Source organism: Dipodomys ordii, unplaced genomic scaffold (genome assembly GCF_000151885.1).
Source record: "Dipodomys ordii isolate 6190 unplaced genomic scaffold, Dord_2.0 Scaffold33, whole genome shotgun sequence".
NCBI lineage: Eukaryota > Metazoa > Chordata > Mammalia > Rodentia > Heteromyidae > Dipodomys > Dipodomys ordii.
Genome location: NW_012267249.1, coordinates 5,213,585 through 5,239,336, shown reverse-complemented (window position 1 = coordinate 5,239,336; position 25,752 = coordinate 5,213,585). Strand labels below are relative to the sequence as shown.

At 43.6% G+C, this 25,752-nt stretch overlaps 2 protein-coding genes across 3 annotated transcripts in view; both read right to left on the bottom strand.

Moving 5' to 3' along the window:
- The window catches only part of St3gal3 (ST3 beta-galactoside alpha-2,3-sialyltransferase 3), a 191,333-nt gene extending 175,227 nt beyond the window's left edge, over positions 1–16,106 (bottom strand). For both annotated transcript variants that reach the window (XM_013017021.1, XM_013017022.1), the window contains exon 1: positions 15,954–16,106. The gene's annotated coding sequence lies outside the window, so the exon portion shown is untranslated. The remainder of the gene's footprint in view (positions 1–15,953) is intronic.
- A 3,539-nt stretch (positions 16,107–19,645) lies between these two features.
- Positions 19,646–25,752, bottom strand: part of Kdm4a (lysine (K)-specific demethylase 4A) — a 47,489-nt gene continuing 41,382 nt past the window's right edge. Inside the window, exons 18-20 of the mRNA XM_013016978.1 lie at positions 20,377–20,496; positions 20,022–20,114; positions 19,646–19,887 (exon numbers count right to left, since the gene is read on the bottom strand). Of these exons, the coding sequence (XP_012872432.1) occupies positions 19,747–19,887; positions 20,022–20,114; positions 20,377–20,496 (354 nt within the window). The 3' untranslated portion in view covers positions 19,646–19,746. The remainder of the gene's footprint in view (positions 19,888–20,021; positions 20,115–20,376; positions 20,497–25,752) is intronic.

Below are 25,752 nucleotides of genomic sequence, written 5' to 3'. Positions count from 1 at the left end.
AAAAAAAAAAAAAAGAATTTACAATTTAAGCAAGGTGCTGGTGGCTCATGCCTGCATGAGATCGTGGTTCAAAGCCAACCCGGGCAGGAAAGTCAGTGAGACTCTTATCTCCAATACATCACCAGAAAGCCAGAAGTAGTGCTGTGGCTCAAGTGGTAGGGCACTAGCCTTGAGCTGAAGAGCTGAGGGACAGCGCCCAGGCCCAGATTCAAGCCCCATGACCAACCAAAAAAAAAAAAAAGAATTTACAATTTACTATTTACATCCTAGCTCACCCAGGCAGGGAATATATGTGCTTCATTCACCTTTAGACCTGTGGCAGGGACTCAAAAAGTATCTGTTCACTAATATTGATGGTCAGTTATATCACATTTCAAAAGAAACACATGGGGCTGGGAATGTGGTTTAGTGATAAGAGGGCTTGCCTACCCTGCATGAAGCCCTGAGTTCGATTCCTCAGTACCACAAAAACAGAAAATGCAGGAAGTGGCGCTGTGGCTCAAGTGGTCAAGTGCCTGCCTTGAGCTAAAGAAGCTCAGGGACAGTGCCCAGGCCCTGAGTTCAAGCCCCAGGGCTGGCAAAAAAGAAAAAGAGGGGGGGGCTGGGAATGTGACTTAGTAGTAGAGTGCTTGCCTAGCATGCATGAAGCACTATGTTCAATTCCTCAGTACCACATAAACTGAAAAGGCCAGAGGTGGCGCTGTGGCTCAAGTGGTAGAGTGCTAACCTTGAGCACAGAGACACTCAGGGACAGTGCCCATGCCCTCGAGTTCAATTCCCAAGACTGGCAAAAAAAAAAAGGAAGAAAGAAAGAAAAAAAGAAAAAGAAGCATGTATAAAACTTCGAATTTCCTGGAAAAAAAAAGCACATATGACACAGAAAGCTGGATTACCTTAATTAGTCATAAAAAGAAACATATAGGGGCTGGGAAGATGGCCTACTGGTAGAATGCTTGCCTAGCATGCATGAAGCCCTAGGTTCAATTCTACAGTACCACATAAACAGAAAAAGGCAGTAAGTGGTGCTGTAGCTCAAGTGGTAGAGCACTAGCCTGGAGCTGAAGAGCTGAGGGACAGTGCCCAGGCCCAGAGTTCAAGCCCCATGACTGACCAAAAAAAAAGAAAGAAAGAAAGAAAGAAAGAAACATGTTTAAAACTTTGAATTTACTGAAATAAACTGTACCAAACTCTTGCCAATTCTAAAACACCCTACAATATGATTAGCTTCTTAACTACACCTGGTTACAATCTTTAATCTGATTAAATTGATCTTCAAATGTCAACCATAACTGTACCACCTATGATCTCACTTATGACAAAATCAGAGAAAAAACAAAACCCTCTAAAAAAAACACAAAGTACTTCCAGAGCATATCTCTGGTAAATACTTTTGAGACTAGTTAGAAATTATATATCACTTATTATCCAGCTTCTAAACCAGCTGAAAAGCTCACCAACTTTTTAAAAATGTTTCTGCTAAAATGCACCCCTGTAACTTAGATATGCATGATCAAACAGATTTAAGCAATTAACATGAAATCTATTAAGTTATTCTGCTCAGAATAACTGTGCACTTTCTCATTATAAGTCACTGTGAGGAATAAGGTAATTATGAAATCACTATTGCTAACGTTCATTTACTACTTAGTATGGACCAGTCACAGTTCTAAGAACTTTGTGTGATTTAATTCATTAAATTTTTTGTCAATCCAAATGAAGCTATCATTCCTGCTTTATAATAAAGGAATTCAAGCATAAAGAACTTAAAGTACCTTGTCCAAAAATCAGAAGAGGCAGGATTCAAATTTAGATGATCTGGCTTCAGCCAGTTACCTCTCTAAATAATGATAGGGACTAGAAGTACAATTCAGTCATAGAATATGTGCTTAACATTCATGATATCCTGGGTTCAAATTCTCAGCGCCACTAAGAGAGGGTGGCTAATATTAGAATAATAATAAAAAGGAATCAGTACAGACAAATCTACATAAAAATATTGCTACAAAGAGGAGAAAAGAAAATGAAGGGTGAGAGCAAAGGGAGGAAGAGCATAGGAGATGAAAAATGTTTTATCAAAAACAGATAAAGATCATTAACAAAGGTTAGAAGTATAGCTCAGTAGTAGACCACTTGCCTGACATTCATAAGGCCCTGGATTTAATCACCAGCATCACAGGGAAAAGAAAAAAGAAAAAGATCACTAGTAAAAACTAAAGCCAGAGGCAGAGACTAAGGAAGAGCTCCAGGATAAAATAGATTATTACTTAGTATTACACTGCTATGACCAATACTAAGAAAAGCAACTTAAGGGAGGATTTCAAAGGGTTTAGTCCTTGGTGATCTGGCTCTGTTTCTGGGCCAGTAGAGGGGTAATACATCACCTGGGGAGGAGCATATGGTAGCATCAGGCAGCTGGATAGCAGAAAAATAGCAGTAACAGAAAGGAAACAGGGCAAGATATAGCCCCAAGGAGACACCCCTTGTGACTTACTCTCCCCAATCAGATTCCTTCCAAAGTTCCACCACCACCCAATAATCTATCCAAATTTTAAATCCTTCAGTAATTCAACCATTGATTAGGTTAGAGTTTTCAAAGTCAATAATGTCTGTGGAAATACCACACAGTCACAAAATAAAGGTAAGCTTTAGTTATCTATTAGGTATTTCTGAAGTTGACAACCGAGATTAATCATTACATATAGTAAAACAATAAAAACACTGAAATAAAATTAGCCAGTGCTGGTGGCTCAAACCTGTAATCCCAGCTACTCAGGAGGCTGAGATCTGAGGACCAGGCTTCAAAGCCTGTGGGAGCAGGAAAGTCCATGAGACTATTATCTCCAATTAACCACCAGAAAACCAGAAGTGGTACTGTGGCTCACTTATATTACTTGCCTTGAGATAAAGAGCTAAGGGACAGTGCCCAGCCCAATTCAAGCCCCACAATTGACCAAAAAACAAACCAACAAACCTTATTTGAAATAGCTTTCATATTCCATACACTTTACCCACTAAAGTATATTAATTCACTGATTTTTATAATATCTACAAAGTTGTACAAACATTACCACAATCAATTTTAGAACACTTTGATGAACCCAGAAAAAAATACTATGCATCCCTTAGCTGATACCATTCTGCCAAATCTGTTCTCTCAACTCCAATTTACTTTCATTTTTCAGTAGATGTACTGACTCTGGATCTTTCATATAAATGGAATCGTGCATTATATAAGGTCATTTGTGTCTGGCTTCTTAATTTAGCAGTGTCTTTGAGTTTTATGAATGCTGTGGCACGTATCAGTACTTCATTGCTTTTTATTGACAAAGAATATTCCATTATGTGGAATACCATATTTTATTTATCCAGGCTTCAAGAGATGAGCAATTCAAGTCTCCTCTCCCCACCCCCACCTTTTTTGTCAGTTGTGGGGGTGGAACTCTGGGCCTGGACACTGTCCCTCAGCTATTTAGCTCAAGGCTAGCACTCTACCACTTCAGCCACAGTGCCACTTCCTGTTTTCTGGTGGTTAATTGGAGTTAAGAATCTCCCGGGCTTATCCACCCAGACAGACTTTGAACTCCGATCCTCAGATCTCAGCCTAATAAGTAGCTAGGATTACAGACGTGAGCCACCAGCGCCTGGCAATTCCCATTTTTTAACTGAGTAATGATTTGTGTACACTTTTCACAAAGACATAATCTTTTAACTTCTCTTAGGTATATACCTCAGAGTAGTAATACCTGGGAATGACATTAGGTGACTTCTTTGTAAAGATTAAAAATTGTGAATGCATGCATGAGGCCCTGGGTTCGATTCCTCACATAAGCAGAAAAAGCTGGAAGTGGCACTGTGGCTCAAGTGGTACAGCGCTAGCCTTGAGCTGAAGAGCTGAGGGACAGAACCCAGGCCCAGAGTTCAGGCCCCATGACCGGACCCAAAAATAAATAACTAAAATAAAATAAAATAAAAATTGTGAATGCAATGGACTTGAAAAAAAATGACACTGTAGTGTTTGAAAAGATGGCCGCCTTCTGCCTGGGCCAGTTAAAATAAAGGGGTAGGGGCTACCATTGAAAACAAGGGGGAATGGCAATATATACAGAAAACAAAAAAAATAATAATAATAATTATACCTCAAAAGCAGCAACCAGCAATAGAAAAATGAATGAACATGGCTGTGCCCAACAAAATTTGCAGGCCATTTTGGTCATCTCTGCTTTGTATTACATATGGACATATAACCCATAGCAAAAGCACACAAATATATGTGAAAAATAAAAGAATTTTAAATGAAAGCTAAGGTTTTTTTTCTAGTGAAGGAGAAAGGAGACTAGAGAAAAACACACAGAAGGCCTTAATAGAAAACATGCTATATATTTTTTTTTAATGAAGCAAAATAACATATTAAGATTTAATGGGCCAGGCACTGGTGGCTCATGCCTGTAATCTTAGCTACACAGGAGGTTGAGATCTGAGAATCAGGTTCAAAGCCAGCCTGGGCAGGAAAGTCTGTGAGACTCATCTCCAATTAATCACCAGAAAACCAGAAGTGGCGCAGTGACTCGAGTGGTAGAGTGCTTACCTTGAGCTGAAGAGCTAAGGGACAGTGCCCAGGCCCAGAGTTCAAGCCCCATAACCAACCAAAAAAAAAGAAAAGATTTAATGGCTAGGTGCCAGGACCTCATACCTGTAATCTTAGCTATTAAAGATGTCAAGACCTGGAGAATCTAGGAGACCTGGAAGATAGAGATTCAAAGTCAGCCCAAATAGAAGAAGTCTTCATCTCCAATTAACCAGCATGGCTTGGAGGCATGGCTCAAGTGGGAGAACACCAGCTGTGAGCAATAAAGCCCAGCAAGCCTGAGGCCCTGAGTTCAAGCCTCTGTACCAGAAAAAAAAATTAATGATGGGTTAAACTGTCTCAGCCAAGCTACTTGGAAGTTCAAGACCAGTCCAAGCAAAAACCTATGGAAACCTCACCTAAATCAATAAGCTACACCTAGTGGCTGCTGCCTATATTGTCCCAGCTATGACAGAGGTCATAGATATGGATGCTGGAGAAAGCAGACCTAATCTGGAAATAACACAAAAAGGACTGAGGGGTGGGTACTGGTGACTCCCTCCTGCATCACTAGCTACTCAGGAGGCTGAGATCTGGGCAGGAAAGTCCATGACATTCTTTTTTTTTTTTTTTTTTTTTCGGTCATGGGGCTTGAACTCTGGGCCTGGGAGCTGTCCCTCAGCTCTTCAGCTCAAGGCTAGTACTCTACCACTTGAGCTACAGCGCCACTTCCGGTTTTCTGGTGGTTTATTGGAGATAGGAGTCTCACGGTCTCTCCTGCCTGGGCTGGCTTTGAACCTGATCTCAGCCTCCTGAGTAGCTAGGATTACAGGCGTGAGCCAACAGCGCCCGGCAGTCCATGACATTCTTATCTCCAATTAATAACCAAAAGACCAGAAATAGTATTGTGATTCAGGTGGTAGAGTGCCAGGACTGAGTGAAAAAGCGAAGGTCAAACGATAGAGAACTTACCTTGAGCTGAAGAGCTGAGGCCCTGAGTTCAAGCCCTGTAGAGGCACATGTACTCTCTCTCTCCCTCTCCCTCTCCCCACTCCTCCTTCTCTCTCTCTCTCTCTCTCACACACACACACACACACGCCCCCTCCCCCCCCGACACAAATTGGACTAGTAGTGACTCAAGTGCTAAGAGTATTTGTCTATCAAACAGTCGGTCCTGAATTCAAATTCTAGTACTACTTTATTTATTTATTTATTATTTTTTTGGGGGGTCCGGTCATGGGGCCTGAACTCTGGGCCTGGGCACTGTCCCTCAGCTCTTCAGCTCAAGGCTAGCGCTCTACCACTTGAGCCACAGCACCACTTGCAGCATTTTTTTGTTTTTGCTTATGTGGTGCTGAGGAATCGAACCCAGGGCCTCAGGCATGCAAGGCAAGCGCTCAACCTCTGAGCCACCTTCCCAGCCCCATTATTTTTTTTAATTATTGATTTTTTTTTTTTTCGGTCAGTTGTGGGGCTTGAACTCTGGGCTTGGTCGCTTTCCCTGCACTCTTCAGCTCAAGGCGAGCGCTCTACTGCTTGAGCCACAGTGCCACTCCTGGTTTCCTAGTGGTTTATTGGAGATAGTCTCACAGACTTTCCTGCCCGGGCTGGCTTTGAACCTCGATCCTCAGATCTCAGCCTCCTGAGTAGCTAGGATTATAGGCGTGAGCTACCGGTGCCAGCTTAATTATTGATGTTATCATAGCTCTCCTTTCTTGTAAATGCAGCATAACACATTAGAATCATGTAAAGGGCATCATTAGAATAGACTTTCATTACTATTCTGTCTGAGAGTTATGTCTTCAGTCTATGTAGTGGTTCCATATTGTTTGTTCATATCGTAAGGGAAAAGCAAGGAAAAAATATAATAGAAAAAAACATGTTCCACTACTGCAGAATAAGGATGTTGGAGCTATGCTAAAAGTTAAGCTGTCTTATCAGTGCAGTAAAAGCCATTATTATATGCTTGAGTAAAAGGGCAGGAACACAAGGTACCTGCCCACAGCAGCAGTGATGTACACGCTTAAAGGATAAATGAGGTTCAGACATTACAAAATGATGGTAATTAGTAACTCTAAGATTCAGGAAAGTCTGAATTAAACTGATTGGGAAGCTGAAGTCATAAAGGCCAGGAGAAGCCTTATTCCTAAGCAGTCTGAGCTTTATACCACTAATAGTAGGGAAACACAGTAAGGATTAAGTGGATGAACAATTGAGATCTGTATTTCAGAAAGAATTTTTAAGTGGCCAACTGAAAGACAGAGAGGACAGAGCTGAGCCAAGAGCAAGATGATGCCATTTTAGTAGTCCAGGCCATCTATCTATCTTCAAATAGGACTGACATCTCCCAGTGATTCACCAGAGTATTGAAAGAAAATATTGAAACCTTCATTTATAAGCTTGTCCAATCTTGAATTTCCACAACATGCAGTTCCTCTATCAGAAGCCTTTGGCATGGGCTGGGAATGTGGCTTAGTGGTAGAGTATTTGCCTACCATGTATAAAGCCTGGGTTTGATTCCTCAGTACCACAGAAACAGAAAAAGCTGGAAGTGGCATTGTGGCTCAAGTGGTAGATTGGTAGCCTTGAGCAAAAGAAGCTCAAGGGACAGTGTCTAGACCCTGAGTTTAAGTCCCCAGGACTGGCAAAAAAAAAAGGAAGGAGAAGGAGGAGGAGGAGGAGGGAAGAAGGAAGAAGGAAGGAGGAAGAAGGAAGAAGGAAGAAGGAAGGAGAAGAAGCCACCTCTGACAAAGAAGGCTCAGGAAGAAGCTCCAAGTACAAAGAGCAGTGGGTGGTGCCACCACTCACAACTTCCCTGGCTGAGGCTTATGTGGAACAAAACAACATCAATGTGGTTAAGTTTATTAAAATCAAGGTCAGGTGCTCAGGACTGTTATTCAGGTCATCAGGAGGTTAAAATGTGAGGATTGTGGTTTAAAGATAGCCTAGGCAGACAAATCTGAGAGCTTAGCAAAAAAATTTAACTGCAAATGTGGCTCAAACGGTAGAGCTCCAACTGTGAGTGAAAAAGTCAAGCAAGAGCACAAGTCCTTCAAGCCCCAGTAATAGTACAAAAGAAAAAAAAAAAAGTTCATAAAGATCAGACTAGTCATTTTTAATGTTTAAATGGATCCAGAAGTCAAAAGAATCTGAGAATCACCACCATCTACTTTAAAAGCTTAATTACAGAATTTCTCAACTAGGGGGTTGAGAAGAATGGCTCAAGTAAAAAAGTGCCTGATAACCCCCCCAAAAAATTTTTTTAAAAATTTCCTAACTTGCTTAACATAATCCAAACAGAAGGTTTTCATGGTATAAAGTCCTGTTAAAGGCCTATTAATTAACATGCTGTCTTTCAATTATTTTGAAGGAAAAACTGATATAAAGGAAAAAGGAAACAACAGATTGCATTCAATCAGAATAACAAAAATTAAATTCTACAGTTCAGGGGAAAGCAACTCTGGTCATTATGTCAAGCCAAGATGACCAGGGAAGAATGTAACAGGAAACAAATCTCAACTGACCCCCTAATCTTTTTTTTTAATTGACTTAAAAAAAAAAAAGCCAAGTGTTTTAGTAGTCCAAGCCATGAACGTATTATAGTAACATTAGTGGCAAGAAAGTGTGCATGTGCGCTTATGTCACCTCTGAACAAGACTGGGAACAGTGGATAGACATATATAAACTGCTGCATTAATACTGTTTTAATTGATATGAAATGCATCTCAATTCTCCCTTCTTCTTCTTTTTTTTTTTGCCAGTCCTGGGGCTTGAACTCAGGACCTGGGCACTGTCCCTGGGCTTGTTTTACTCAAAGCTAGCACTTTACCACTTGAACCACAGCACCACTTGTGGCTTTTTCTGTATATGTGGTACTAAGGAATGGAACCCAGGGCTTCATGCATGCTAGGCAAGCACTCTACCACTAAGCCACATTCCCAGCCCTTAATTCTCCCTTCTTGATCTCAGAATAATTCCCTGTGACGAACACTCCCAGCAGCAGTATCAATCATTTAGAAGGTATAAATAAAAAGCAAAAATAGGCAGTGGTTACTTTAGGTTTAAGGCTAATGATACACTAAGCTTTAGGGGAAAAAAAATCTCTGGTACAGAGTTCAGCTTGCTTGCTCACAGCTGGTGCTCTATCACTTAAGGCATACTCCAGCCTGGATTTTTGTTGGTTAAATGAAGATGGATTCTCTAGGGAGCTTTTGAGCCACAATCCTCAAGGTCTCAGCCTCCTAAGTGGCTAAGATTCCAGACATGCACCACCAGCTCCCAACTGCAAAAATCATTATTTTTTATTTTAAGAATTTCTTTATCTGGACGGGCGCTGGTGGCTCATACTCAGGGGTCTGAGATCTGAGGATCGCGGTTCAAAGCCAGCCCGGGCAGGCACATCCATGAGACTCTTATCTCCAATAAACCACCAGAAAACCAGAAGTGGCACTGTAGCTCAAGTGGTAAAGCACTAGCCTTGAGCTGAAGAGCTGAAGGACAGCGCTCAGGCCCAGAGTTCAAGCCCCATAACCGACAAAAAAAAAAAAAAAATAGAAGTTCTTTATCTAATAGCACAGAACCAGGCTTTTTACATCTAATTCCCCAGAACAATCTTGTTAAGGAAGGACTTTTTATGCCCATTTTTTGAATTTGAAAAGCAAGAAGGCCTACCCAAGGTCATATGGCCAAGCTAACTACTAAAAATCTTGTCTAGTGACTGACTCTTGTCTATACGTGGGCAAGAAACATCCATCCCTCATCTTACTGCACAAGCCTGATTGTATCCTTCTCTCCAGTCTCACCACATTCTAATCTCTCATAAATATTTTATAGCTCTCTGTAGCAGACATGATACTATGGTTGCAAACCTCAGAACTTCCCATGTGAGGAAAATAGGATATTCCCCACTCAACCTCATCCCACAAAATGGTCCTCCCTTTTTAAAAGACAAAGCTGATAAGGTCATTTCCTACCATCAGATCCTCCAGTGGTCCCTAATCACCTTCAGCATAAAGTTTGTAACTCCCCAACTTACAAAGCCCTTCTCAATCTGTCCTTAATCGACTTTTTCAGCCTCACTTTCTCATATTGTGCCCAAAATTACTGTGTACTTCTGCCGAACAAGTGACCTCAGGATATACCCACACTCTTGTGTTTCTAAGCCCTGACACACATTGCTTCCTGTATGAAAAGCCTCTTAAACCCACATCCACCCATCTAATAACTGCTGGTTCTTCAAGATAGGTTAGCGGTGAACTTCTCTAGAAAACTATTATTTATCTGGTTCTTCAAGATAGGTTAGCGGTGAACTTCTCTAGAAAACTATTATTTATATTCCCAATGTGACACATGCCACTTTTAGGAAATCCCACAAGACCCTAAGTCACTCCCTTCTTTATAAGGTCATCAGTCCTTCATATCTGCGGCTCTGTATTCTACTAACTAGAGGTGGAAAATATTTGAAAAAAATGCTTCTGTACTAAATATGTATAGGCTTTTTGTTGTTGGTGGTGGTTGTGGCGCTTGAACTCTGGGCCTTGGGCGCTGTCTCTCAGCTCTTCAGCTCAAAGCTAGCACTCTACCTCTTGAGTCACAGTGCCACTTCCATTTTTTAAGTGGTTTATTGGAGATAAGGGCTTTTCCTGCCCCGGCTGGCTTTGAACCGTGATCCTCAGATCTCAGCCTTCTGAGTAGCTAGGATTACAGGTGTAAGCCATCACGCTGGGCTGTACAGACTTTTTTTTAAAACACTATTCTTTAAAGAACAAAGAATAACATTTATATAAGGAAGATTATATGTAGCTTGTATGAAAACATTACCATATTTTACATAAAGGACTTGGACCTCTTTCCCCAGGAAATTTTGGAACTGATCTCTTGTGGATACAGAGGTTTTACAGTATTATAACTGCTGGTTTACTTTCTACAGGTCTTACCAGATTACAGGTATGTGTCTGATGCCAGACACCTAGCTCCTGGCACTTACTTAGTGTCTTAGTGCATAGTGTCACAATACACAGAGCCTGACACTGAGCCCTTTGTTCAAAAATATGAGTGGTTAGTATAAGCAATGGGTAATAAGGCATGTACACAACTTAACTATGAATATTTTTAAAAGGTACAGCAGGAATGCTGTGCAAGAAAGGGTGAAAAAGGTAGGGAAATCTGGGAGATTTTCCTTCACCACTTTTCCCATTTTTCTTTGATAAGGAAACTTGGGCTCAAGAATAAGAAACTTGGGCCAGGCACTGGTGGCTCAACTGTAATCCTAAATACTCAGGAGGCTGAGATCTGAGGATCACAGTTCAAAGCCAGCCTGGACAGGAACGTCGGTGTGACTCTTCAATTAACCACCAAAAAACAAAAGTGGCACTGTGGCTCAAGTGGTAGAGCACTCACCTTGAGCTGAAGAGGAAAGGAACAGTGTCCAGGCCCAGAGTTCAAGCCCCACAACCGACCAAAAGAAAAAAGAAACTTGGACTCAGTGATACAGGACTTGCAAAAAGCCCTGGCCCCAATCCACTGAACTTCCTCCCAAACTCCTTCAAAAAAACCACACTTGCTCAAAGGTCAGCCAGCCAGTTAGTAACAGAGCTAAGACAGAAATACAGATATTTTATCTCCTGAACCAGCAGCACTTTGCTTCTATTATTTTTCAAAAGTAAAATCTCCTCAAATATTAGTTTATTATTCTAATCCGTGTGTGTGAGAGCATACTGGTACTGGGGGGGGGGGGCTTGAACTCGGGGCCTACGAGCTGTCCCTTAGCTTTTCCACTCAAAGCTGATGTTTTACCACTTGAGCCACAACTCCACTTCCAGCTTTTTGATGTTTAATTGGAGATAAAAGTCTCTTGGACTTTCCTGCCCAGGCTGGCTTTGAACTATGATCCTCAGATCTGTATTTTAAGTAGCTAGGATTACAGTCATAAGCTACCAGTGCCTACAGAGACCGTTATTTTTTTTTATATAGTCTAGGCTGGCCTGAAACTTTCTTTTTTTTTGTTTTTTGTTTTGTTTGGTTTGGTCCGGTCGTGGGGCCTGAACTCTGGGCCTAGGTGCTGTCTCTCAGCTCTTCAGATCAAGGCGCTGTACCACTTGAGCCACAGCGCCACTTCTGGCTTTTTTCTTTTTGCTTATGTGGTGCTGAGGAATCGAACCCAGGGCCTCAGACATGCAAGGCGAGTGCTCTACCACTGAGCCACCTTCTCAGCCCATGGCCTGAAACTTTCTACATAGTCCAGATTAGCCTCAAACTCTTCAATCCTGCTGCCTTTACTACCCAAGTGCTATAATTACAGACATAAGCCACACATTCAGCTTACTTAACCTTTGTATTTTTTGGACCTCAAGACTATTACTATGTGCACTATTAAGAATGCTGTAAGGGGCTGGGAAGGTGGCTCAGTGGCAGAGCGCTTGCCTTGCATGCATGAGGCCCTGGGTTCGATTCCTCAGCACCACATAAGCAAAAAGAAAAAAAAAGCCGGAAGTGGCGCTGTGGCTCAAGTGGTAGAGCGCTAGCCTTGAGCTGAAGAGCTGAGAGACAGCGCCCAGGCCCAGAGTTCAGGCCCCACAACCGAACCAAAAAAAAAAAAAAAAGAATGCTGTAAAACAGTAATACCCTCAGAAGTGACTGTCAAAACTGGAATATGATATACTGCCCTGTATTATTGCCCTTAGCCTATTTGCATTTACAATAAGTGCTTCTGAGTTCTGACTCTGAATCCACCCTTATATGCCTAGTTAGAACTATTCTTTCTTACTTTTGTCAATGCACTTGTTTTAGTAGACCATATGAGTTACTATCTCTAATCTTCAGTGAATCATGACACCCACAGAAGATGTTAGTCATTAGTAATGTTCACCAAATAATTTTGGTTCTTTGCAAGACATATGCTAATACAATTCTCTATATTGCTTTAAAGTTAAATGTGGCCTGTGCCACATCGAGACAGATAGCCAGAGTCCACTGGAACACCAACTTAATTTCCCATATGGCTCTCTCCCTGAGTGACTGTGAGGAACAGAGCTCCCTATGTACTTTTTTTTTTTTTTTTTTTTGCCAGTCCTGCGACTTGAACTCATGGCCTGGGCACTGTCTCTGAACTTCTTTTGTTCAAGGCTAGTACTCTACCACTTGAGCCACTCCCAGCTTTTTCTGCACATGTGGTACTAAGGTATCAAACTCAGGGCTTCGTGCATGCTAGACAAGCGCTCTATCACTAAACCACATTCCCAACCCTCCCTATGTACTCTTGAAGCATAAATGGGAAGTCAATTTAATCTCTGTTAAGCCACTTACAGTTTGTGCAAATGTAGCTTAATCAAAATTATCAAGGCCAATACAGCAGATTTCTCTAGAAGAGATTCTCTTATGTAGAAAACTTTATTTTCATATTTATGGCATTTTGTTTGCACAAAGGACTTTCTTCACATCAATCTTAGTCTGAAGCTATTTTTGATATAAAATATACTTGTCAAGTACCTACTATAAAGTACTATGTCAAACTGAGAGAAGGCAGTTTATGTCCAGAAGAAACTTGAGTCATATGCTATGCACAGAAAAGAGATTAAGGCACTTATGCAAGAAGACAAACTCTAAAGGAGATATGGTGGTACACATCTGTAACTCCAGAGCTAGGGGATTTAGAGGGGGCTTTATCTTGAGTTCAAGGCCAGCCTAGATTTTATCTCAGCATGGCCAGCATGACCTTATCTCAAAAAGGAGAGAGCAAAGTCGGGTGCTGGTGGCTCATGCCTGTAATCCTAGCTACTCAGGAAGATGAGATCTGAGGATCACAGTTCAAAGCCAGTCTGGGCAGAAAGTCCATGAGACATTTATCTCCAATTAACCACCAGAAAACCAGAAGTGATGCTGTGGCTCAAAGTGGTAGAGTGCTAGCTTTGACCAAAATAGCTCAGGGAGTTCAAGCCCCATGACTGACTAAAACAATCAAATAAAGGGGAGAGCAGACTCTACAGTTACAGTGGTTTAAAAGAAGTTCCATCAATGGCTCTAAAACTTAAGTAATAACAGTCATTAGAGACTCAAGGGGATCATGTAAGATAGAAAAAGTCAACATGGGCTGGGAAGGTGGCTCAGTGGTAGAGTGCTTGCCTTGCATGCATGAGGCCCTCGGTTTGATTCCTCAGAACCACATAAGCAGAAAAAACCGGAAGTGGTGCTGTGGCTCAAGCAGTAGAGCACTAGCCTTGAGAGCTCAGGGACAGCGCCCAAGCCCAGAGTTCAAGCCCCATGACCGACAAAAAGAAAAAAGAAAAAGTCAACATGAATAAAGACACTGAGTTCAAAATACAAAGCACAAAAATCAAGTATTGACCTGGAAAACACAATAAATATAAGGATATAGCGATAAATGTATTTGCTCATACTGCTTATGCCAGGCTGGCCTGTGTCAAACTAACGAACAGGGAGGAGCTACTGAAGGTAAGTGTGGTAGTATACATAAGACAGAAGAAAGAAAAAAAAATGTTATGGAGTTTCTGGGATTAAAAAAAAGGGGGAGGAAATATTAATGCCCACAAATCCCGTGACATTAAGAAGTGAAGGAAGTAGGCACCAAAACCAGAGGAGGTAGAATCATCAACACCTGCAACCAATTGAACACAAGGGAAGGAAAAAGAAGGCAAGAAACAACTTGAGATGCAGCTCTGTGGTGACTGAGAATTATTAATCCAAATCACTGAAATTAACCAGAAAAGTGACAACAGTCAAAGAGGTGTTATGTTTCTTTGGTGATAGCTCTAGTTTCACTTCAAGGAAGCACAGTACTACACTACTTGCGGATCCTTTGCTCCATAGAAGACATCTCCCCATTTGATGCCATCAACCGACCTTTTCTACAAACATCTCTCAAGTTTTCCAATAAGAACCCATTGGAATCACCCTGACCATCCTCACTCCCTGTTCCATTCTGTTCCCTTCTCCCTGCCAGGCCTATCTTCATGGTCCAACTCAAACATCAGCTCCCCTGTGAAACCTTCCTCAAACACACGTGTTTGTTCTTTTCCTGATTTCCTAACAATACTACAGTCTTGGAGTTCTATAGTCATTTTTTTTTTTTTGGTCCAGTCGTGGGGCCTGAACTCTGGGCCTGGGCGCTGTCCCTCGGCTCTTCAGCTCAAGGCTAGCGCTCTACCACTTGAGCCACAACGCCACTTCCGGCTTTTTTCTTTTTGCTTATGTGGTGCTGAGGAATCGAACCCAGGGCCTCAGGCATGCAAGGCAAGTGCTCTACCATTGAGCCACCTTCCCAGCCCTCTATAGTCATTTTTGTGTGTGCTTTATTACCACAACTATAAGCCCATGAGAAAAAGTTTCATACCTGAAATGTGGGAGTTTCCTACAGCCAACACTTAGCTCATACTTGACAGACTGAGCAAACCAATTATTGTCTAAGAACATGGGTGTTCTTGTTTCACCATTAGTAACTTACTATACATGTTATATTTGTGAACTGGAGAAAAGTAAGTTAAAATTGCAAAATATCCTTAGAGATTATTTGAAACTACCATCTGGTGATAATTTCTTTCTCCTTTCCTTTCAATCCTGTTGACTTAAAGGTACAGCAAACAACCTAAAATGTCATGACGTCTATTAGCTTTCAATAACCTTCATATCCAACTAGCTGTAGTAAAGATAATTCAAAGTATATTACAGAATGGTGGGTTAAATACTCTTTACTTTCTGGATGGCAGCTGCCTTCTCTGTTCTTCCGGTTAATTACAATACTCAGTTTCCTCTTCCAATGTGAGAGAAACAAACAAAAAAGAGGTTTATTGAGGTTAATAAAAAAAAAGGCAAAGTTGTAAAAGGGAAATCAACATAGAGAAACTCTCCCTAACCAAACCTGTTCTCCTCTCTAATATATTTTCTCTTGCAAACACAATCAACGAGAAGACAATAGGAGAAAGTGCCAGGCGGAAAGGAAGCAAGAGTAAGTACTTTGCCAATCAAATTGACCCAGGTCTGTCAGCGAGGACCATAAGCAATGACAACAGCTACCCAAGCGAGGCTGGTCCCTTCCAGGCTCTCCCTGGACTTTCCCTTCCTTTTTCTGAAGGGTCGCGTCCTTCCACCTCGCCAAGGGTCGCAGCGCGCTGGGGTCCCGCAGGCTAGGGAGCTCGGACCGCGCGGCCCGCCTCGGAGCGGCCTTGCCTTCGAGCCCGCAGCCCCCACGCAGGGGGTGGCTCAGGGGCCAGGCTTCCAGCCTGAGGGACCACCGGGCTGTGCCCCACACCTCCTTCCCCAGCAGGAGCTCGCGGACTCGGCGTCCCGCCCGGGACCGCAGCCAGGGAGAGGGACGAGCCGAGACCGTTAGCTGCGGCCGCTACCGCGACCCGCAACGCACACCACAGGCCCTTACCGCAGCGGAGAGGGAAGCAGGGGCAGACGGCGCCCAGCCCCACGCGGGGCGGGAAGACGGAGGCGACGGCGAAGGCGACGGCGACAGCCGCGGGGGACCCCGGCGGGCGCCCACGACGCGGTGGGCTGCATGGACGCCGCCATAGTGGGGACGCAGCGGAGGGCGGGGCTCGCAGCCGCGACCCAAGACTGTAAGACCACCAATCCGCCTCAGCACCCTCACTGGGGGTCGGGCACCCGCAGCCAATGGGCGCTCTGGATCCGGGCGGGGCGCAGAATTGACCAATAGTGAGCTGCGCCGCAAGGAGGGGGCGGACACAAGTCGGAAGGGCCCAATAGGCACGAGGGCGCCGGTGTGCTCCGCCCGCCCGCCCGCCGGCCCGTTGCCCGGACCAGCTGCCGAAGTTGCGCGGCGTGTGGCCCCCGGCCTGTGGAACTGGCCTGGCCTGCCAGCGCAGCTAGGGCGCCCTCGCCACGTCCGTTCCCATGCACCGCTGGCCGCCCGGAGGAAACCTCCCCGGCCCGCTCCATGATCCGTGGGCGTGAAAGCCCGTTTCCTCGAAACGGCGAGGGGCGGCGGGTGGGCACGATCGTCCCCTGCCCGAGGACGTTTCAGCTCTCCTTCAGGACGGCCACATAGCTCCTTGCAGAACAAGGCTTTGGCCCTCCTTGGCTCAGCCCAGTCGTGAGGTCAGCACGCACGGGGACAGTGACACCAAAGGAGGACATTCTTAAGAGCACAAAGGCGCCGTGCATGCGTGCCTCTGGTCATTAAAGTAATATTTGTCGAAATGAACCCAGGAAATGGGAACAAGAGGTTTTCCCCTTCGTTCCAGTTTTTGGGTGGTTTTGGTTTGGTTTTTTTGGTCTTGTCGGTTTATCTGTCTTTGGGAGGTTAAGGGGGGGGGCACAGAAACGGAGGGAGAAAGGGTAAACAAATGCAGCACTGGCAGTATACTCGCTACACCCTATGTGGAAAATGAACTATAGAACTTGTGGGTGGAGATGGGAGAGAAAACTAGGACAGCACAAGTATCGGGGAGATATTGTCCAAAAAGAGATGTACTCTACCCGACTTCCATAACTGTAACCTCTCTGTACATCACCTTTATAACAAAAAAAAAGATACACAAAAAGCATGGAAGCAGCCCTACAGGCAGCTCTAGGAGCCTCCTCCTGACTCCCCTGCCTTGCTTTCCCCCATTCCCTCCATGGAGCCCTTGGCGTATCCATTTAGGGCACAACTTAAAGCTTAATTCTCCAGAAAATGGGTGGGCACTGTAAACTGTCACCTATGGATGCCAGAGCAACTTAATAAGACGATTTTCCCTGGGCAAAAAAAAAGTGGGTGGGGGGGAAGAGGTGTTGCTGGCAGGTAGAGGGCAAGGATTCTCTGCCTTCAGATGAGGTGATTCCTGAGGACCCCACCTAACTAAAATGGGAGGGGATGGGGAGGATGGACCAGGCTTGTGGGAATATAGCATCAAGGTAGAGCACTTATTTAGAAGATTCAAAGCCCAGGAGAGATCCCTAGCAGCAAAACAAACTGATTTGGGATAGTCTCATAACCACTTTGAACATGTTTTCTTAGGGTTTTTACACTGACCAAAATAAAGTGGAAAGTCAAGCAGGAAGGCACACTAAGGAGGCTGAGACAGGATTGAGAGCTGGAGGCCAGCTTGAGATAGCAAGACATTGTCCAAAATTAAAAAGTGTGGCAAGGTGCTGGTGGCTCACACCTGTAATCCTAGCTATTTAGGAGGCTGAGATCTGAGGATCATGGTTCAAAGCCAGCCCAGGCAAGAAAGTCCATAAGACTCTTATATCCAATAAACTATTAGAAAACTAGAAGTGGCACTGTTTGTGGCTCAAGCAGTAGAGTGCTCGCTCACCTTGAGCTGAAGAGCACAGGGACAGCGCCCAAGCCCAGAGTTCAAGCCCCAAAACCAACCAAAACAAACAAACAAACTCTGTACATGCTTCAGCAAGGATAGAGCCACTGAGGGGTAGGACCCTGTGGACAAAGGTTGGTTAACTCTGCTCTCTTGCAAAGATGTTTGCTCTTAGGACCTACTCAGCATTTCAGAAGGCCTTGATCTACCCAGCCTTCCCTGCCACATCCCCTGGGAATCCCAGAATGGAGGGCAACAGGTCAATCTCTGTAGACTTTCTCTTTGACCTCAGGGTATACCAAATAAGAACTGAGTCTTCCTCCAGGTAAGATACTCTACAAGCAATTTCAAAACCCTACTAGGAGATGTTTTGGGACCCAGGCTCTTTCAGGAATCTACATTGTATTACCTCCTTTCAAACTGCTTTTAGAATGTGTGGGGAATAGATGCTGGTATGGACTTAGACCAGCTCAGTAAACTCAAATAGGGTGCAAGTAGATCAATGGTTAGAAGACTTGGAAGTCTGTTCCTTTTTCTGTTCCTTCCGCTTGGCCATCTCCAAAGAAGGGGAAGCACAAAGTGCTTGCTCATAGTCAGAAGGCCCCCTGTTCCCCATGATCTACCACACTTGACCTAATATAGTGCCCCACAAGAGACCCATCCTTTGACAGTTACCACAGATTAGAACCCACAAGTACTCACTACTATCCAGCCTGACCCTGAGCCACCTGGGCTCCTTGGGGCAGACACAGTCAGTCTTCTGCTCAACACATTTTATTGCTAAGGACAAGGTGATGCACCAGTTTTCAAAATAATTTGGTTTATAGCGTTCATACGTAACAAAAAAGGGGAAGTATTATAAACTTCATTCTTGTATACATAGGATATAAGTGTGAAGCCCTCCATTCCTAGGCCCAGGCAAACAAATTCAGGAGGAGCAAAAACCCGTTTAACCCCTTCAGTGCTGCCCTCTAGTCCCACCCTCCCCACCCCCAGCCAACTCCCTCCCACCCTGACCAAGAGCATATCTACACACCTGCCCCTGTCCAAACCCTCCCAACCCCTGCTTGATTGCAATTTTATGTTGACAGAATCAACCACCAGGCTCTGCCTGCTTTCATCATTAAAATACCCCCTCTTCAGGGTGTTCCCCACTCACACCCTCTAATACTGTGCCCACAGGGGCTCTGTGCCTCAAGTTTGTGGCACAAACCATAATACGAGGTGGCAACAGCTCCTTAGCATCTCAATACTGCAGCTTTGCCAACACTCTCTTGAGACAGTTCCAAGCCTGGACAGATGGTGCACCCTCCTCCAGCCAAACCCCAGGGGCCCTCACTCAGCTCAGCTGAGGGCAGAATTTCACATTTTGTTTGCCCTGCATAGGCAAAGAAGTAAAGGCCAGGGGCTGGCAGAAACTGGTCCAGACAAACATATATACACATGCACACACACACACACACACACACGTACTCTCTCTCTCTCTCTCTCACACACACACACACATACACACACACACACATAAATACAAAAGGAGAGTTGGATCAAACACCAGCACCGCTGCTTTGTCGGTGCAAGTGATGGTAGGAAGCAAAGTCCTAGACTAGGGCAGCCAGCCCAGCCGGCACATTTGATCCCCTTTTTCGACTGGGGGCTGATGTAGTCACAGCGTTCCAGTGTCAGCCCCTCTGCCAGGAGATCAGTGGCTGCAGCCAACTGTCCAAAAACGGCTTGTTATTTCCCTATGGCAGAATGCGATGAGGATGGGGTGAGAAGATGATGGGGTTTGAGTGTCTCATTCTTTTCTTTTTACAATTTCATTTTTAGAGACTTCTGAGTTCCGTGTGTCTGCTGTGTTGTGGAACCCCAGAGTGCTGGGAACCTCTTAGACCCTGGAAGTGTCTACTCCATGATAGCCCGGTACAGTGCAGGCTCAATATAATCTTCCCGGTATCTTGAGTTGATGACACGCTGCCGTTTCTTTTCTTGTTTAACCTCTTTCTCTGTGAAAATCTCATTGAAGCGCATGTCTGAGGCTACTGACTAAAGAATAAACAAACCAAATTATCACTTTGTGGCCAAATACACTAATTAAAAAAAGCCAAAGGAACATGACCCTGTATCCCTTCCCCTCCCAGGAAGGGATAGCCAGGAATACACAGAAAACACATACTCACCAGTCTGGACTTCACTCTCTTGGGGAGTTCTTCATCCAGTGTGTATACATCATCTCTCTTTACCACAAGCTGTGAGCCATCCTCAAATTCCACCTGCCAAGGAAACAAAGGCCTTTTTGCCTTTTGCCTAGGATATCCCTGACTACTCCTGGTCTGCCATGCAGTGGCAATTTTCCATAGCCAAAAGAAGGCATTACTAACCTGGACTCAGATTGCCAGGCCTGAGACCACACTGGCAGACTGAAATGAAGCTAATTGTCTCAAGACCAAAGACACACTTCTTACACAAGAAGAAGTGTTGAATTGATCAAATGCCTATCCCATCTCCAACTCCCTAGATAAAACCTTTGTTTACCTGATACATCTGGATAGGATGGGATGCCACAAACTTGGCTCCATAGACTTGGCCATCTGTCCATCTCACTTGGACCACTTCCCCTTCAGCAGGAGGACCCAACTGGAGACAGTCCTGGCTCTAAGGAAAGAAGAAAGTGAAAGGAAGGTCTAAGAAGAGCACAATGGCAACTGATATAAATTCAAGAAGCCAAGATAAATCCCTGCTAAATCAATCCAGGTAAAGCTGAAAGACACAATAAACACCTGATTGCTAAGGCTGAGTTTGCCCCAATCATCTCCTTACTACTACTGCTTCTAGCAGAGAAAAAAAGATCAGCTATAATAGAATTAGGAGTATAGGAGCAGGTGCAGTCTTCCTCACATCCTCTCACCTGACCTTCTCTTAGGGTTCTCCAGGGCTGTGCCAGAAGAAATGCTTGAATTGTACTCAATTCTATTTTAAGAAATACGTTCTTAAAATTCAGGCAAGGTAAGAAAAGAAAGGCTCATCTATCAGGGGACTTGGCATTATATATAACTTTTACTACAAAGGTAAGCTAAAATGAATCTTGACATATCCCAGGCCCAGAAATTTGTACAGTGGTTGGGGTCAATGTGCATGCATGGTGGTTGAATCAAAGCTCAGATGGGGGTGGGGGGGCTGGGAAGGTGGTTCAGTGGTAGAGTGCTTGCCTTGCATGCATGAGGCCCTGGGTTCGATTCCTCAGCACCACATAAGCAGAAAAAGCCAGAAGTGGCTCTGTGGCTCAAGTGGTAGAGTGCTAGCCTTGAGCTGAAGAGCTGAGGGACAGCGCCCAGACCTAGAGTTCAAGCCCAGGACTGGCAAAAAAAAAAGCTCAAATGGGTAAACCTAGGAGGTCCACTATGGACAGTGCACATTTATCTGAGCACCAGTGGCTCATGCCTATAATCCTAGCTACTCAGGAAACTGAGATCTGAGGTCCATGGTTTGAAGCCAGCCTGGACAAAAAAGTGCATGAAACAGTTATCTCCAATTAACCATCAAAAAGCTGAATGTGGAGTTGTGGTTCAAATGGTAGAGCACTAGCCTTGAGCAAAACAGCTCAGGGACAGTGCCCAGGCTCTAAGTTCAAATCTCAGGACAAGCACACCCCACCCTACCCCCCCAAAAAAGGACACATTTGGGGGACAGGGAAGTGAGTCTATTGGCATGTGTTGTTCACAAGGTGTTCTGGTGAGCATCATACTACATGACAAATAGTTACAAAATGTACTGACCAGGCTGGGAATGTGGCTTAGTGGTAGAGTACTTTCTTAGCATGCATTGAAGCTCTGGGTTCAATTCCTCAGAACCACATGAAACAGAAAAGGCCAGACATGGCATTGTGGTTCAAGTTGTAGGGTGCTAGCCTTGAGTACAGAGAGGCTCACAGACAGAACCCAGGCCCAGAGTACAAGCCCCAGGACCAGCAAAAAACAAAACAAAACAACAACAACAGAAAGGTTCTGACCTGTTTGCCAATTCATTTACTAAGTAGAAATGGTTCTAAACTATACTGATTTATTTGTTGAGTAGGTAATATATATATGCTATGAACCTGCTGTATACCCCTACCCAAAAGAATCTGAGGTAAAAGTTTTAATTAGTTAAACATATGACAAACCACAACTCAGTTTCATTTCCCTGAGCAGTTCTCAAAAGGTAGTCTGCAACTTGAGAATCTTCTAAGACATTATCAAGGGACATTTGAAGTCATACATTTTTTTTTGGGGGGGGGGGTCAGTCATGGGGTCTGAACTCTGGGCATGGGCGCTGTCCCTTAGCTCTTCAGCTCAAGGCTACCACTCTACCATTTGAGCCATAGCACCACTTCTGGCTTTTTCTGCTTATGTGGTGCTGAGGAATCGAACCCAGGGCCTCATGCATGCAAGGCAAGCACTCCACCACTGAGCCACCTTCCCAGCCCCCATACAATTATTTTTATAGTATCAAAACCCTAGCCTTTTTTCACTGTGGTGACATTTGCTGTGGTGGTATAAAATCTACAACTACTGATGGTGTGCACCAACAGTACAGGGTTGGGAATAAACACAATTCTCATTATATCCTTTACCATCATGTACTCAGAATTTAAAGGAAGGAGCAGTCTGGTTTCATCAGATGTGATAGCTTATGTTTCTAATCCCAGGCCCAGAGTTCAAGTCCCATGACCAACAAAAAAATAAATTAACAAAAATAAACACAAAGGTTGGGGTTGAAGGTGGGAGAGGGGGAAATAACTCAAGTGGCAGAGCACTTACTTATTAGCAAGTATAGAGGCTGAGTTAAACTTCAGTTTTAAAAAAAAAGCCTGTTGTCACAGTGACTTTTAAGGACAATAATGATGTTGTTACATTATGAAGCTTAAATGATTGTATTAAATGATTAATTACTTGTGAGACACTTTGGATTACGCATGACAGTATGCAAGAGGAAAACCATCTGTGTTAGGGTTAGGGGTATAGCTCAGTTGTAGAACAGTTGCCTAGCATGCTTGAGACCCTGGATTCAATCCCCAATACTATAAAAGAAAAAAGTTGTAATTATGTGAACTGCACTAGCTACTCCTTTTTCACAAAGTAACAGTTCATTTGAAGAAAAAAAAAAAGACTGACAGACTATGGTTATTGAAACTTGCGAGTTTGGCAGACATTTTCCTAAGAATGAATGAAATGATCCTGTCACTTCTGTTACTTCATGGAAACCAACAGACAGTCATCTATTGCCAATAATAAAATTTAAACTTGCAAGCATAAATTAGAATTTCAGAAAAGTATCATCATCAATATAAATACTATGAAGCTTTCCAAAATTTAGAATTTAAAGTTTTCGAATTAGTGACAATATGTGATTTATTTTTGGTATTTATAATAAAATGTAACATTTAGAAGATGAATATAGCCCAGTGTACTGGTGTTTTCTAAATGACCAAAATACAGTGTTTTAAAATCAGGAATGGGAAAAGCCACTTAGAGCCAAGTGCTAGTAGTTCATACCTTTAATCCTAGCTACTCAGGAGGCTGAAATCTGAGGATCAAGGTTCAAAGTTAGTCTGAGCAGAAAAGTCCAGGAGGCACTAATCTCCAATTAACTAGTGAAAAAGCCAGGCCTGGAGGCATGGCTCAAGTGGAAGAGCTATAAGTCAAAAAGCCAAATGAGAAGGCTGAGTTCAAATCCCAGAACCAGCGCATGCATGCATGCATACACACACACACACGCACGCACGCACGCACGCACACGCACACGCACACGCACACACACACACACACACACACACACACACCAACCAACCAACCAACCAAAAAAGCACCTGTTCTTGTTGAGTTTTGGTGGGTTATTAAAAAAACAATCATTACAAATACCTAAAGGGCTTTTAAAAAGTTCTTCCCAGGGCTAGGGATGTGGCTTAGTGATAGAGTGCTTGTCTAGCATTCATGAGCCCAGGCTTTGATTTCTCAGTTAACACATAAATAAAATAAATTAAAATGTATAAGTAAAATAAAAAGTTCTTCCCAACTGGTTGCTGGTGACTCATGCCTGTAATCCTATCTACTCAGGAGGCTGCACTCTGAGGATCCTGGTTCAAAGCCAGACTGGGCAAGAAAATCCATGAGATTCTTATCTCCAATTAATCACAAAAAAAAGCCAAAAGTGGTGCTGTAGCTCAAGTAGTAAAGTGCTAGCTTGAGGAAAAGGAATTTAGGAACAGCACCCAGGCCTTGAGTTCAAGGCCCAGAACCAGCAAAAACAACAACAACAAAAACTCTTCTTCTTTCTAATGATACATCTGTGAGAAGTGAAACCTTCTCATTGTACCTTAATGAAAAGATTGCATGGGGCTGGGAAGGTGGCTCAGTGGTAGAGCGCTTGCCTTGCATGCCTGAGGCCCTGGGTTCGATTCTCAGCACCACATAAGCAAAAAGAAAAAAGCCGGAAATGGCGCTGTGGCTCAAGTGGTAGAGCGCTAGCCTTGAGCTGAAGAGCTGAGGGACAGCACCCAGGCCCAGAGTTCAGGCCCCATGACCGGACCCCCCCAAAAAAAACAGATATTAAGGGCTGAGAGTAGTACTTTTTTTTTTTTGGGGTCGGTTGTGAGGCTTGAACTCTGGGCTTGGGCGCTGTCACTCAGCCCTTCAGCTCAAGGTAAGTGCTATACTGCTTGAGCTACAGCGCCACTTCCAGTTTTCTAGTGGTTTATTGGAGATAAGAGTCTCATGGACTTTCTTGCCCAGGCTGGCTTTGAACTGTGATCCTCAGATCTCAGCCTCCTGAGTAGCTAGGAATAGAGACGTGAGCCACCGGCGCCTGGGTGAGCAGTAGTATTTAAATGTAATCCCAGCACTTGAAAGGCTAAGACAGGAGGATTGTTGAGTTCAAAGCCAGCCTGGGATAAGTAGATTTTCTCTCAAGAGAAAAAAAAAAGGCTAAGAAAAGAAAAAAAGCAAAAAAATTAATCTTAGCTTTATATGCTAAATATTGATAGGCAAAACACATCACACACACACACACACAAAAAAAAACAAGCTTGGTATTGAGGACTTAGAACAGTAAAAAAGTACTTGCCTGGCAAATGTAAGGCCCTGTGTTTGGTCCTCAGCACCAAAAAACAAAAACAAAAAACATATCTATAAGCTCTTTGAGTTCCTTAGTAATTTAGAAAGAGTCCTGATTAGAAAGGCCACCATCTATTTCTCCGAGTCTCTCATATAGGTATGAGAGCACTAAGCACAGTGGCTGGCATATATCAGGGCATAATAAATCATCACTATACTATCGCTGTGAGTACTATCACCTTTACAATGACCTTTGTACTCATGCTGTGAACAATTGTTAATGAAGTGTATAAACAGTGGAAATACCCAATTTGTTAAAGGAAAAAAAACCTTTATTCCTCTACCTTGGTGCTAGTCTAGTTAGTATCTAGTCCATAAAAAGGCAGGATAGGGGCAGGGGAAACTCAAACTAAGTCTAACACTGAGCCAGGAAACTCAAGATCAGAGCCAGGTAGGGCCTCTGACTCAGGGTATTGATAACATTAGCAGGCCATGGTGTCTACAGGAAAATTGTATCCTCAACTGTGAAGAGCCAAGGTAGACTGCACACATCTCCTAAGATGGCACCCATCTTAGAGGAGTGGGTGAATTCTCCCAGTTGCACAACTTTGAAACAATGAAGCTGGCATTGACATACTGCTTTGATTTCAAGATTTGGACATTTTCTTCTGTACTAGATACTTTCAGGGATGGTATAGATCAAAATATATTGCATGTTTCAAAAACTGCAGGAAACGTTAATTCCCAGAAGCTCCTAGAGAAAGCAGAGTACCCTAGTAGCACATAATATTCCTTGCAAGAAAGATCAAAATAAGTCATT